The sequence below is a fragment of the Protomyctophum bolini genome (assembly GCF_963924005.1).
Source record: "Protomyctophum bolini genome assembly, chromosome: 7".
Classification (NCBI taxonomy): domain Eukaryota; kingdom Metazoa; phylum Chordata; class Actinopteri; order Myctophiformes; family Myctophidae; genus Protomyctophum; species Protomyctophum bolini.
The window spans coordinates 40,600,710-40,616,862 of NC_137868.1; the positions used below are offsets into that span (position 1 = coordinate 40,600,710).

The 16,153-nt window shown below is 41.4% G+C and overlaps 1 protein-coding gene across 1 annotated transcript in view; it reads right to left on the reverse strand.

Annotated features, from left to right (window-relative positions):
* Positions 1-1,539: 1,539 nt before the first annotated feature.
* Positions 1,540-16,153, reverse strand: part of abhd16a (abhydrolase domain containing 16A, phospholipase) — a 31,598-nt gene continuing 16,984 nt past the window's right edge. Inside the window, exons 16-20 of the mRNA XM_080767489.1 lie at positions 9,308-9,370; positions 7,895-7,971; positions 4,264-4,362; positions 3,888-3,934; positions 1,540-2,389 (exon numbers count right to left, since the gene is read on the reverse strand). Of these exons, the coding sequence (XP_080623615.1) occupies positions 2,306-2,389; positions 3,888-3,934; positions 4,264-4,362; positions 7,895-7,971; positions 9,308-9,370 (370 nt within the window). The 3' untranslated portion in view covers positions 1,540-2,305. The remainder of the gene's footprint in view (positions 2,390-3,887; positions 3,935-4,263; positions 4,363-7,894; positions 7,972-9,307; positions 9,371-16,153) is intronic.

A 16,153-nucleotide genomic window follows, 5' to 3' on the forward strand; every position in this document is an offset into this window, starting at 1 on the left:
TCACAAGGCACTGGAAGTCTCATTGTTTAAATAGTTTGTGAAAGTCAATATAACAAAATCCCCACAATATCGATATTGAGGTGTTTGGTAAACTATTGTGATATATTTGCTATTGCCCATTATATATAGCCCAGTTTCTATCAAGCCAGCCACCAGGCGCCATCCATCACTCGGTTGCAACTTTTCCAAAGGTCTCTTACTAATTCGTTGCTGTTGGGAGGAAAACAGCTAACTCCATTTGCCTTTTTTCCCCTTCTTTTGCATAAATCAATGCTATTGTTGAACACCCTTTACGTCTGTGTGTTGGCTAAAACAATATTGAAGCAATGAAAAAGTATTGAAAAGCGCTTCGGGCAAAACCTCTCAACTCCATTGGACCCTCAAAGTGTCTGCTAAAGCAGCTACAGCAGGGGTGCCCAAAAGGTAGATCGCGATCTACCACTAGATCACAAGACATGCATGAAAAATACAATTTAACATGTGACACTTCTTATATAAGGTGAGTTAGTTGATTGACATCAAAAAGGGTCTGTCAGCTCAAACCCACAATGCAATACTTTGTTTTCAAGAGTGTTGCGCACAAACATCAGTAGCATTACGATTCGAAGTTATATAAAGAAACTACCAATTCTATTTCCCCCCTCAATTTCCTATTTCTTATGTAACGCCAGTGGCATTATTCCGAAGCCCCCTCATGTACATTTTGTAACTATTTTCAGCAATGCCAATTGGTGGGTAGATCTTGTTGAGCTGGTCATTGTCAAAGTAGCTCTCAAGTCCAAAAAGTGTGGGCACGCCTGAGCTACAGTAACTCCACCACCTCTCATGCAAGTAATTGACAATATGTCACAGTACCAACTTTGATGAGGCAGTAGCCAGTATTGCTTTGTATTAAAATAAGGTGTTCTTCATTCCCTGAAAAACAAGTTAGGTGGTTTTTGTTCCCGACAGCAGAGAATTGCAATATTGCATTTGTGTATCCCAAAGGTCAAATCAGCCTCCGTGACTTTGGGGGATAAACAATTACCTCAAGAACAGATAATAGGGTAATATCATCTAATTTGCCTGACCAGTTGCAACACCTTTAAACACATTTTTATCAGTTAATTAACTTTTCTTAGTTACTGCACTTTGGCTTTACGTGGCAGTATAGGCAGTAGACTACAGTTAATAAAATACAGCATATAATTACAATCCATTGTATTGTGCCAGCTAAAAAATGCAACAATAAATGTGTAATTTCAGATTTTATGACTTTTCCCACCTAAATCGTGATAAAATAATCAACACTCGGACATTACTGCTTTATGATATGTTCTATAATTCTCCCTGAATATCAGTCAAGATGGCATTGCATGACAAAGGCCTGGTATTTGTTGTTTTGGGATCCGCATGGTCCCGTGTGTGTGTGTGTGTGTGTGTGTGTGTACAGATACATGTACAGACACAGGTTCTGTGAATTAATAAAGATATAACCACTACTCATTAACAAAACACAAGTGAATTGAAATCTCTAAAAAATGCTGCAATCAAGTCAAGTTCCTTTCCCTCCCAACAATTTATTCAGCATATTTAATGACAGTTAAGAAGAGCATCATTGTGTATGATACAGACTTGTTCATAAAGATCCACAGGAGAGAAAATAATTGGGGAGGTAAGCTTCTTTAAAAAGGAATTGGCTACATTTGTAAAATAATAAATGAGTGTAGATTTCTCCTGACCCGGCACCATTAAGACCTGAGGCAGATTCTGAAACTTTTTTGTAATTCAAACAAATTCAACATTCTTCTACAACACTTTTCAAAAATAGCAAATCACAAGTTCACAGCGGATACCGTGCTGCGAGCTTGTATATCTATTTTTTTAATAGCGAACGCTAAAATCTAAAATGCTTTCCCGGGTTCAAATGGGTTAACCAAACACTACCTCGGTCCCGTGTGAGATTTAGTTTTTTACAAATACAGCCAAAAAGAAAATTCATGGAAGGAGTGAGAGATGGGTTGTGCATTTACTTGGAAACCCCATCCTTTTTTTTTTTGTCCGTCTTGGTATAGAAAGAGGCATAAAATACTTTAACACAACTGTACATGAACCTCATGAAAAAAAAAAACTATGTTTCTATACATATTTTCTAATGTTTCGAGGCAAGTAGACGTGGGATGCTACCGTGCCAACGGTCGGCATGGCGACGGCGACAACATGCCTCGGACCGTTTGCCAAGCGCCGTCACAGTAATGGAGTCACACCATGCCCCGGGAACGTGCTCCAACTGAACAACATGTCTGGCTCTGCTCGCGTTCGTTCCTCACAGCCTCCATGGCGTGTGGAACTCGGAGAAGGGCAGAGGAGTGCAGTGTGTCGTGTCAAAGTTCCTCATGTACTTCCGTGCCTAAAAAAAAAAAAAAAGGGAGAAAATATCGTCGCCGTCAGAGACCTCGTAATTATCTCCATATTTCAACTTGTGTTTTTTCATAATTTTATTAGAGTAGATCAGCTGTTGTGAAATAGCAGTGTTGTGAAATAGCAGAGTTGTGAAATAGCAGATCTACAAGCTCATGATGTGACGCGTTGTGAGCTTGTAGATCAGCTATTTTCTTTTTCTCCGCAAGCTTGCTACAGCATTTCCGGGGGTCCCCTGAAAAAAAGCCACCCACTCACATGTTCCCTACCTAGTGTATTGCACACTCTCCTATACGCTAAACCTTGTGTATTATTGATCAGATCAGGACTTCGGTGTGTGTGTATAATCTGGGCCCCCAAATGGTTTAGCATTCATCATGTGAACCTAATAAAGAGCCTCTCTTCCAGACTTCCACCTACTCCCAGTCCCTGCAAGCCCACAACTGCGTGGCCAAGACGTAACCATAAAATACAGACAGAGAGAGGTGCAGTTTGTGACAGGGGAAAGAGAGAGGGGAATACGGGAGAAAGCGCGAGGAGCTTTGATTGCATTAAGCTACGGTTCCATCCATGCCATATGAACCTCTCCCATGTCATCAGTGTTACTGTTTACATTTGAATAAAGTGCAATTCGCCGCGCGTCGACCAGGCGAGGGAAAGCGTGGCGTTTAGCCAGAATTGATGGCTCTCCTCTTGTTTGATGTTAAACGACTTCAATAAGGCAAGCTCTGCGAAAAAATATATTACACCAGTCAACCTGAGAGCACAGGTGAGCCCGGTTGCCATGACGACCGCGAAAATAAGTGTTCCTCGTCGGTAATGATCTCTGAAGAGCTGTGATTTCAGAGAGGCAGAAGGCATCGCGTACAGGAGGAAGAGGAGGGGGAGGAGGAGCAGGTGAGCCGCGTTTAAAAAAACCGGCACAAAGTGGAGGGGTTACAGGAGAAAGCAAGCTTCATCAATTGGGTGAACAGATGGACGATGAATATGCAAAAAGCCTGCTTTTGGGCAGATGAAGAAACAGAAAAATAAACACTCAACCATTTTTCCTTGCATCTAAAGTGCATCTCCTTTCATGTCCAAAATGACGGTAAGTCAACGTAATAGTGCAGTACTTCTCAAACTTTCAAGGATCCCGATGATTGAGTGTATACAAATGGAACCTGGTTCCATTCGTACACTCTCAAGTGGACCCTTACAGATCTGTAATGGCCCATTTGGCGGCGCCCTGAAGGAACCCAGAGGGTCCCTGGACCTTCCCTTTGAGAACCAGCGCAATAGTGCACGTCTTCATACTGCATGCACCAAATGCAGGGAAGAAAAGCATTATCGTTGCAGTCTTCTCACATACACAGTAATAATGAGTAAATAAATAAATAAGTGAAATGGAAAGACAAAAAAGAAAAGGGGGCTTTTTCTGTGAAGACGAATGTTGATGTGGAGATGAGATGAATTGCAGGAAAAAGAGGATCATTAAAATGTCTCACCAAGAAAAGAGCCAACTGACGCCTTCCCTCTAATGTCATATCCTCACCTGGCAAAAAGACACAGAGAGAGAGACAGACAAATCACACCAAACGCAGTGAGAATAATTCTATATTTAGTACGTCAGGAGATGCTTCACAAACATGTTGATGTGATTCTTAAGGATTTATACTCGGCATATTGTCATTTAGAAGAAATGATGAGGAAGACATCAACAGAATATGCAAAGAGAGAAATTAAATAATTCTATTCTCCAAACCGTCGAGACTAATCCTCGTGATTAAAATGTAAGCTCATTCATTTGGTTGTCATAATGCCGGATACAAACACTTAATTTTTCATTAATTTTCATTTCACGACACGATTTTCCAATCTTACCGACGCTCCATGGATAGTGCACGTCTCGGTCTGTCTGGTAGGACTGCAGGACGGACACACACCAGTCGTCGTCCACCTCATAGTTACTGTACACAGACGCTGGAGATAGGAGGAGAAACACGCTTACGGTTACAGGGGCTTCCTTCTGTTATCCCATTAACCCATTTTGACCTGAGATCAGATTTAAAAAAATGTCTTCTACATCCTGACAGTTTTCTGAAAAAGCTATGTTTCTATGTCAGTGGTTCTTCGATTTAAAAAAAATAGCAGACCTACAAGCTCATAGCGCGCCACCAAGTGGCGCGCTACGAGCTTGTAGATCTGCTATTTTTCAGACCTGAGGGCGATACTACAAATGTCTTCTAAAACTGTTTTCTGATAAACGTAGAGTATGTTGCGGTGCTCAAACTTTTTCATGTCAAGGACCCCCCCCAAAAAATTATTTTGCTGCGGACTGCCATCACCGTATTTCCTCTTCACCGTTCTTCTACCCAATTTAGTTGCTATGCCAATTAGTTCCTCCTCACATACATTTCTGTTGTTACTGCCGTTGTATCCTATACCGACAGTGAGGAGCCCCCACTGGGAGGACGTAGGGCCTTCGTCCTACTCCTCCCGCCCATCGCTCCCTTTGCCGAGTAGGTGCTGCATTGTGAAAGCATTGAATACAGTCGAATGAAGTGTACTCGGGTGTCGGAAGAATCAAGACCAATGTGAATCATTCATGGCCAGCGGGGACCATGGCCATCGTATTGAATAAAAAAAGACTCAGTGTGACTCTAGCCTCGCCTAGCGATACTAGTAACATCACTGCGTGGATATTAGTCTCGTCACTCTCAGTGTCAGATTTATTTTCTGCAATGTCCCGCCACCATATTTGCATACTGGGCCCTGGTTGGTTATAGCCTGGTTCCAGACGAATCTGGTTGGCTCGTCACCACTTCAGCCTTTCCACAATTGAGGGGCCAGACGTAATCTGCCTGGGGCAATATGCATTACAAATATGCATTATTAAGGCTGGCTACGCACGGCTAGTGTGAATCTGCCCTAAGAACCCATTATCCCTACATTGAAACTATAAACACTTGTTCTACCCTCACAAAAAATATGCAGTAATCCTGTTCTCTAAACTTCCTCCCCCCTGGCCAGCCGGCGCGCCTGATGGAGGGGAAAGGAACTGGTTGGAATAACGTGTTCCTTCCACGCGCTACGTCCAACCAGGGAAACTGCCCCCTAAAGGAGCAACTTGGGACACTCAGGCATGAAGGAAGTATGAGTTCAAGTCCGTTGCTCTCCCCTTGTCCCCCATATATGGGGACTAGGTTGGCGGAGGGTGTGTAGAGCCCAGGATCACATTAGATAATTGACACAGGGGTGAAAAATGGGTTACAAAATCGTGGAATAAAAAAAAAAATATATATATATATATATATATATATAAAAAAGATCAATAATGATCTGGCATCCGTCTACATAACATGCTATCTATTTATCTACGTATGCTACATATTTTAGCCTTTGCATGAGCCTGCAAGGTTGTCGAGGCTAGGGCTTTGAGTTGAAGGGGCCTTCCCAGAGGAAGTGGAGTGAGTAGTATTATTATTGTAACAAGCACAACTCTCCCATTGAGAAACGTGGGCGATCCTCGTGTCAGGTAGGACACTTGAGGCCTAGTCATCATACTCATACTACAAGTGAGGGGCACTCTGATCATCGTACATCATCATCATGACGTTAGACACTATGGCTATTTGCTCAGAGACTATGACGTAACATTCCTCATTCATTGCCAATGGTAATTTAATGTTTGTGTAAGACGAGAATCTACACAAAGTCTAACTCATGTTGCTATGATTAGGTGATGTAATGTCCGCACAGAATACAAAACTCTGATGCTGGCATTCAACATTCAGCAATCAGAACTGCAGCATCACTCCCAATCTTCCGACGTAGTCTGAAAACCACCTTTTCAGACTCCATCATGGCCCGTAGCACTTACCCTACCCCCTTAGATAGCACTTTTTTTACTTATAGCATGTCATGTAGACAGCACAATAATTGCATTGTATGTAGTCATAGCACTTCATAGTACCGTACATATGTATAGTTACTATAGTATATATGTATAGTGTCATTATATAGATATGTTCTAGTTACGTTCTTAGCTTACGCATGTCTCATGATAAATGCATTTTATATATGTGATGTATTCCCATGCTTTTTTGTTCTTGCCTAATATAAATCACTCTGGATTGAGAGAGTCTGTTAAATGCCTAAATTGTAATGGTGATGTAAAACAAACGGTGTCAAAACAAACATTAAATTCTCTTTATCGTTAATAGCATTTAATGTTTGTGTTAGGGACAAGCTGACGTAAATGTTCCCTTCATTGTCAATGGCGTGTTTAAAGCAAACATTGAACTAAAAACAAACTTGTATCGATGCTAAGGTTCATGTGGTTAACACTTTCCCTCCCATTCACAAGTTAATTGATTGTAGAACAGCTTCCCTTCCAATATCCGTTGTTGTTGATCGCCACTTTGGATAATTCTTCAACACGACGAATCGGATTTTCATGAAAAGGAACGATGATGTCGTTCCTTTTCAGTCAACGGGGCATTGCGGTTAATTCATTCTGCAGTCAAACTGTCAAAACATACACTGCACATACTGTGCAGTGTATAATGGGGTGTTACTTCTCGTTTTTAGATCATGATGTAGTTCTGTTATCAAACTCTGCAATGCAGCTCAGCAGAGGCTTTGATCATGATCACATTGACTCTCACTGTTTCTTCCTCTGCTCTTCTCCTCTTGCTCGTTCACAGATGAGAGCTTAGGGGTTCCTTTCATCTAAGCCTCACATGCTACTCATTTGTTTCTCGTCGTTACACATTTGTTTTTAGGGGCTTTTTTTTTGTCGCTCTGTCACGTTTTAGCTTCCATTTCATCATTGGCATAAAATAAGCTGGCATTGCACACATGTTACTCATCAAAAGACGGAATATGATGACGTGGAATATTCACCCTTTTTTTATAGATTTATTTTGGGGGCTTTTCATGTCACGTATGGATTTTCTAAAGCTCTGTATTTTCACTATACAAGTAGCATCATGTCCTTGCCTTTTTGTTTTTGCATTCTCTGTTCGGTATGCATGTACATTATATATTGTTGTTCACCTATTTTTATTACATATTTTTTGTTGTTAATATTAATAAATTCATATTGTATGTAATGTAAACAGTGAGGTTCTCGCATCAGCCCCCCTAGGGTCTCTTACCTCAGCGGTACAACAACTAACTGACATCTTTCCATGGGAAGAACTACCCATTATGAATAATATGTGTATATAACTGTGAAAATCAAATAAATCAATTACATTTACTGTACAATAATTGCGTTGTACATTACTGTACAATTTTGAGGTACTTTACTTGAGTATTTCCAATATTCAATACATCTACTCCACTACTTCTCAGGGGCAAATATTGTACTTTTAATCCACTCCAATAATTTGAAAACTTTAGTTACCTTGTAGATTTAGATCAATTACTGATTGATCCAGAATTCAAAGACGATGCAAACGCACGCACGCGCACACACACGCACACGCGCACACATGCACGCACCTACCTTCTTCTATGGGGCTGGATGCTCCTAGCCACTGTCTGACTGCTCTGACTCCATCATCTGTCATCACCTTGGGGTACCTGGACAGTAAATGACATCATCATCCTCCATTATTCCCATCACTGGTGCACTGGTCCTCAACATAGGGTCTGGGGACCCCCATGGGTCATTGAAGAGTTTCCAGGTGTACCACTACCAATCATTTCCCCCCATGTAAATGATCCATAGGAACCAAATGGAACAGGTTTATAATCATAATAAATAGAGCGTCGAAGTCCTGACGTCACTCGCTCATCCCCTATTTCTGCCCGGGTCACGGAATTAATTTCTCTATGGAGAATAACATGGGGTCATCTTAAAATCGTTTCATATAAGCATTGTGGTCCAAAATTGGTTATTGTCAGGGAGGTGTCTCTGTATCGTTTACGACAGTCAGTCACTCATATATGATACAGTCTGTTTCGAGCGAAAATTTTACTAATTCAGCAGCAGTAACAATAGCGTTTTCTCTCAGTCAGTTGATTCTTCATATCCATATGAGTGAAACGGCAGGGATGTTTATTTTTCAAACACAGTTCAGACATGAACCTGTGGATTTGCGCCCTCTACAGATATTGACGTCAGACTTCGGTGCTCTACATGTATATGAAACGATTTTAGGGTTTTACAGCATAGACTGGGGTCCCGCAGATGTTAATGCATTGTGTAACCCAGTTAGTAGTTACACAATACCGGTAGTGCCCATTGTACCGGTTCTGTCTACCTCTGTCCCTGTTTTTGCCCATATGGAGATCCCTCATCCGTCTGCCTGCCTGTGGCCCCCGCCCTACAGTTATACACTCACTCAAATGCAACAAAATGCATGTTCATTTCGTAAACACTCAACTTGTATTGAAAAGCACCATACTGCATATAAACAGAACGAATAGAAGGCAGATAGAAAAGGCATAAAAGGAGATGAGCTGCAAAATACAGTAAGTACAATACAGTAAGTACAATAAACACCATGAAAAGGCCTCCACACATGAAAGATTTTCAGAAGGGATTTCAAAGAAGACACTGTCTTTGCTGCTAGCCTAGAGCCTCCGGCAGGGGGGAGGAGTGTTCCAAAGCTTTGGTGACCAGGCTACAGAATCCAATCTCCCCTGGTAATGAGCAGTGTTGTAATATGTTACTTATTACATAATACTCCTTAAAGACGATCTAAAATCCCCCTGTGGGGATTACAATGCAAATAAAAAGTACATGAACACGTGGATTTGCGGCCTCTACCGATATTGACGTCAGACTTATATGCTCTATATGAAACGATTTTAGGGTTTTACAGCATAGACTGGGGTCCCACAGATTAAAAAAAAAGCTCTCTCTCTCTGTGATTACTATGTGTTTGACATGAGCTGGTTTCTGTGGACAGACCTGAAGTGGAGCAGTTTCAGAAGGAGATCATTTCCTCGGTTGGACATGATGTCTTCTGGACCTCTGCAAAGAAGACAAAAGTCAATATTAATATGATGCTAAACTGTACGAGTGTGACATACTCAAAACCAAGAGGGTTTTATGGGTGAAATAGGACACACATGCTTAACTGTTTTGATGCCACGCACAAGATTTGATTAAGGGGCGTTAAACGAGCATTTAAAAACAAATAACATTTTCTTTGCTTCGATGCTAGCCAGTAGCCACCTCTAGCGTCCACGTAAAACGGCCCAAAGTCCCCGCGTGCACGCCGTAGCCTTTTCCCTTTTGATTCTGCTGTGGTCCCTGTCTGAAAGCACGTGCACAAATAGACATCAAAGGGGGCTTCAGCCCCTGCCCTTTTACCCATCTGTAAAACTGCCCTCTCCAGACCATGAATGCAGAATTTACTATGATGAAAGAAATGCAAATGCCCCTCCTCTCCTTTCCGTGCCCATACCCGAGAATTGCTTTTTTCTGAACTCTCCTGATCTTGAACACAGCATTTCGCGTTGAAAGAATTTGTTTAGAAATCCATGTCATCGCCGCATCTCCCACGAGTGTGGGATCGCGCCCGGACAATAGCAGATATACAAGCTCACAACGCGTCGCACTGAGCTTGTAGATTGGCTATTTTCCTCCAAAAGTTCCGGAATTTCAGTCCCTGCTTCTTGTAACAGTCTCTGCACATCCCTGCCGACCCTCATCCGTAAATTAGGTTTTAGACTAGATAGAGTGTCAACTTTGTCATGTGTGACTTTGTTGTTGATCTCACACACATAATCAGGCCCGGCGTTATGCTCAAGGGGGCAGGCCCTGCGCATCCAGGAAGTTGGCCCTCCCAGGGGAAATCAACATCATTATAAATTTGTTATCTCATAAATGTGTGTGTGTGTGTGTGTGTGTGTGTGTGTGTGTGTGTGTGTGTGTGTGTGTGTGTGTGTGCGTGCGTGCGTACATGCATACTCAGGCAGCGCGGCACCGTTTGGGGCTTTGGGCTACTTGGGACCAGGCATGGGAACAAGTTGTTCCATTTATGTTGACTATGCAGCACAAACGTTATGCGAAGCTCGGCCAGCCAGGGATTAGTGGCAGTGTCGTTTTTGGCAGCAAATTTTATTTCAGTTTTAGTCATAGTCTTTGGAATGACATTTTTAGTTTTAGTCATATTTTAGTCACCTGGAATGTTCTATTGTTTTTGTCCGAACACAAACATTAAATGCCATTGACAATGAATGGAGAATTTACGTCAAATGTAGACAGGCAAATCAGCTATTTTCGTCCTACACAAAGAATACATCCCCATTGTCAATGAATGGAGAATTTACATTATATGTGTCTGAGCAAATCGACATGTTATGTCATGATGATGATGTACGATGATAAGACCATAATGACACTTCACACAGGTGTGATTTTTGGAACAGAAAAAGTACATTATTACGGGCATCGGCTTACTAGAGAATGATGCAAAGTCGGGAATGATGCAAGTTGGGAATGCATGTTAATGCATTGTGTAACTCAGTTAGCAGAACGAATAGAAGGCAGAAAGAATAGGCATAAAAATAAGATTTAACATCATGAAAAGGCCTCCACACATGAAAGATTTTCAGAAGGGATTTCAAAGAAGACACTGTCTTTGCTGCTAGCATAGAGCCTCGGGCAGGGGGGAGGAGTGTTCCAAAGCTTTGGTGACCAGGCTACAGAATCCCAATCTCCCAAACAGTATTAAAGTAATATGTGCATTTTCTTTTTTACAAAGTCATATGGTAAAAGATTACTGATTTGGCAGAGTAATACCTTACTGAGTCGTTACTGGGTAAAGTAATAATATTACAGTAATATATTACTAGTAACTAGTTACTGCCCTACACTGGTAATGAGGCGAGTTTTAGGAAGAACCAAGAGGACAGTATTAACACTATTAGAGGGGGGGGGGGGGGGGTGTTTGAATCCATAAAAGTTAGAATGGACATAAGATTGAGACACATTGCTACTAGGGGTGCAACGGTTTTCAACCGAAAACCGAACCGTTCGGTTCCACATACACGGTTCAATGCGCTCTAATGAACCGCGCTATTTCGGTTTGCATTAATTAATTTATTACAGCTGCGAAGAATGTATTTCTCGGTCACACACTGGCCTACTTAGAAGTCTAGCACTCTATCGGTCACACACCGTCCTACTAAGAAGTCTAGCACTCTTTCGGTCACAGAAGTGTAGCACTCTGTCGGCCCACCCCCTACACACACACACACACACACACACACACAGAGAGAGAGAGACGGCATGATGAGGAGAATCCAGCACTCGTCTTTAAACGTCGTTCTTGGAATAATTATTGATCGTCATACACAGAGACACACACAGCGGAGTAACCTCGCGCCAACAGGCTTCTAAGCACGGTCGTTGTAAGTTTGTTCAGATCTGATTCTGCATCTGCACTCGCTGTTTGAGTGCTAATTAAGAGGGAGAGAGAGCAAAAACAACCCGCAGCAGGACATTCATTCCGTCAGAAAAGTACCAACAAAATACTCCCATGTCCAATCCATGACTGTAGATAGAAGCCCTTCTTCTAATAATATAAGCATAATATCCTTAAATCCTCATGTAGACTTATTGTAAACTTTTGTAGGCTATTTTTCTGAGACACGACGCATTCACTGTGAATGACTCCCCTCCCAGGAGACACTCTCCTCTCCTCTTTCCTGCATGTGCTTAATGCCCCGTGTGAGCGCATAGGTGCATTTATTTCCCCTTAAAAATAATGATGAGGCACATTAAAATAACAATATAAGGTTTTTTTCCCCCTTTAAAATAATGAAAAGGCAGAAATGCCTAATAAAATAATATATGCTAAAAAAAGAGAAGAAAAGAAAATGCTATAAATAAACTTTTTTGAGTGGTGCAAGCCACTGCCTGGCTGGCTGGCTGGGTATGAGCATGAAAACAGCGTGGTTGTTTTTCACCACCTGTGCACAACCTAACACACACGCACATTATTAACTGTATATATGATGATTTCGTGTGTGCCAGTACAGTGACACTAGTACAGTACAGTACAGTAGAGGGTACAGTAGGGCGCGTTCCTGGGGATCACTTCACAAGGGGGTATTTTTTTTTACTGTACCGAAACCGAACCGAAACCGTGGCCCCCATACCGAGGTTCGAACCGAACCGTGGTCTAACTGAACCGTTGCACCCCTAATTGCTACAAAGGTTCAAACTCTAGAAGGGTGCCTATTAAAGAGATTTGGTGTAGACACACACACACACACACGTGCGCACATGCACGCGCACACGTTTGATGGCTGAGCTGCACTTAGGAGAGTGAGTGCAAATTTGTAAACTGATTGGTTCAATCAAAACCGTGGATCCAAAGGATCCCCAAGTGAAACCGTTGTGGAGTCAGAATAAACTGTGGGCAAATTAAGGTCACCTCTCCTCCAGATGGGGGAAATGGACGATTAAACATCTTGTCAACCAATTCTAAAAGCCACTTGAGGTGCGATGCCAAGTGTGCCGACAGCAATTAAACATGCATTAACGTCCGGGGCAAGCGTTGCACTCTCATGATGTGAGAGAACTCGTTCTCAACACTCAGGTCTTACTGACCACCAGTGATCAGCTTCATTGATCCATCCTGCGTTTAGAAGGACTTAAGACGTTGGTCCTCAGCTGTTTTTGTGGCTGTGACCCCCTATCTAATACCCAGGGCCCGCCACATCCAATTAAAATGCAGGGCAAGTTTCTGCTCTGAAATTTTGTGTTTATTCATTATTCTGTTATAAATATAATTCTGAAAACATAACAGAGATCTTTTAACTTCTATTAAGCTGGACTGTTAGAATAGAGATTCAAACGGTCAGAATTCTAATCATTAGAATATGATTGGAATGGCCCAGGCCAGCCTAGCGGTCCGCCGGGCACCTAGGCTGGTAATCCAGTCGGACAGCGTGTCGCTGGTTCGAGTCCCGATCCAGATGACCTTTGCTGCGTGGGCCAAGTGAGAGGCATTCAATCTGGAAATTTAAATTATATAGCCTATGTGTTATACAAAAATAATAACGTAGCTAAATCATATAACCAGCAGTCTATCATAATGATTAAAATATAAAGTAAAGGGCCCCAGCATGATAATCTACTATAGTACCAGATAAAAAACAGATTAAAAAAAACATATTTCGACACTACTTGTTTTTCTCTCACTCTAAAAAGGAGGAAACTGATGACAAAAAGATACAAAAAGAGAGAACTATGACTACGATACAGAAGCGGTACATTTCAACATCATGTTGACATCCGTGGTCCAGTAGATCATATCTGGAGATGCGGTACTTAACCCATTCTGACCTGAGATCAGATTCATACGAGGTTTCCACTGGACACACACTGGTCTGATGAACCCATTCTGACCTGAGATCAGATTCTAAAAATGTCAGTCACTCTTCGATTTTTCAAAAATATCAGACCTACAAGCTCGTAGCGTGCCACTCGGTGGCGCGCTATGAGCTTGTAGATCTGCTATTTTTCAATAGCTAAAGCATAACATAGTGCTAACACCAAAATGGGTTCCCGGCCAGAATGGGTTAACCCATTTTGGGCGGGAACCTCTTTTGTTTTTTTAAACATTATGTTATAATTTAGCTATTGAAAAATAGCAGATCTACAAGCTCAAAACATTTCGACCACAAGGTTGTGTGTTCAAATCTGAGTACTGACAACTCAGCCTGTGAGTCTTATTTGTGCATATTGACACATTGCGTATTGTCTTCTTTATTGGTCCCGCCTTATCGCTGCTTGCAGCTATATTGTATTTTTGTTTCTTCTTGGTTAGGGATTGAGTTAGGGGTAAACCTTTTGTTTTCTAGTTGGATCATTTTTACTAAAATGTAATCCGCACCCTGAAGCCAATACTTCTTTTGAACTGAAAAGAACAAAGATTTGAATCAATTGTCTCTGTTGACAAGAAAAAGGAGCGATAATAAAACTTAAAAGTTATTTTTTAAAACTGTCTCCTCCATTATTATGTTATTTCCCCTGCTACAATTATAAATGCTAAATTCCAAATCCAATTACGTCTAGCCATTGATCACAAACAACAGGCGATAATTTGGTACAGGTACAAGAAGCATTCGTAATGGTGCCACTGAAAAGTACAGAAAAGCATTATCGACTGAGCTGCGGAATGTGTAGCCAAATTGCAAGTTAAAAACACCCCCAAGGTTATGATGCGATTTTGCTAGTTAAAATGACTCCCAAGGAATTATCCAATTTCACAGTATACACATTACACAAAGACATTCTGAATCCATTGCGTTTTGTCAACAAACGATTGAAAATAGTGCTCTGTGTCTGACTGGATAATGAATGTTTATGAGCAACCTGCCTGCTGAATGTACAAAATATTTCCTTTATACAGCCTGAAATAATCGTCTACCGTTATGCGGACATTGGTTCCTTCCCAAATAATATGATATGACATTGTACGGTGCAGAGAATATCTTAGTAGCGATACGTTTAACAGTTCAAGTTCTGTTCATTCTGGTCACTCAACTTCACGACGGTGTTTTGTTTGAGAATGCTTGTCGACTAACAGACTAATTCCACCTTTGGTCACCTGGCTGATGCTTTATGTGCTAGAAATGTATTACTAATAGGCTAGTGGGGGAGTTGGTGCACAGACAGGTGCACTCCGTGTGGGCATGAGAACCTGTGTAAGAACAAGCACCACAATAGAATGGTATTTTTTATCCATGACGTGTTGTTTTCTGTGAAAAGCATGTAGGCCTCTGCCTATAGGGCATACCTTTCTTTTAGCATGTCTAAAACAAATCATCATCATTGTCTTAAATGTCTCTCCTTTCTCTCTGTTTTAATTAAAGTGGAAAGCTTTTGACTATGGAAGACTTGCTTCACATGCTGTAATGGTGAATGTGTTTGTGTCCACCATTGGGACATGTTAATTTATAGACTATACTTTGTAAATTGCAGGAATCTATTCCTTCCAAATTGTTTTCAAACTCATTGTTGTACAACAACAACCCATCTAACTTCATGAAAAGCAATGTGAATAAACCACGTCCAATGCATGATTCAATTTATTTTTTACTTTTTAACTTGTGTACTGTTTTGCATAGTTACTTTCATCTCATTTTCCATTCCGCCGTATTTTGATGTGTGATCTACAGTTTTCTTATTCATGTCTCATTCCTCACTGCTGCTACGCTTTTTCCTCTTGGGGATTAACAAAGATATCATCTCGCTGAATCTTTATTACTGTGCGAGCAGAACTAAAAGGCTGTTTTTTTTATTTTTTACTTTTAAGCAGAGAGGGACAAATCACTCAATACAACTATAAATTAGTGCTTAAGATGCATTCTCTTTCTCTCAGCGTTACTACTGTCAGCCCTAAAGTCCCCGACACAACAAACTGACTTGTCCCGACACATGACTATATTACAGACTAGGTTGGGAGATCAGATTGGGAGATGCCAGCAGACGATCAGTTAATGTGTGAGAGAGGAAATAAATCTACCATAGTGGGTGAATTCACGAATGAATAACATTATACCGTTATGTTATCGACTCTGTAAATGACTGCATCTCTGAGTTGCTGAATGCTGTGCAGGGTTTTGTTCTTCTGCAACGTCGTCGACGCTCACATTAAAAATTATGTACGTTTGACACAAGTGAGTGCATTCCATAAAATAATTGTGCCTGTGAGATGACAGTGTTTCTCTCTCGGTCTCACTCTCTGCCTCACACTTTCTCTCGGTATGCTGTGCTGTCGGCACTCGAGCAAAG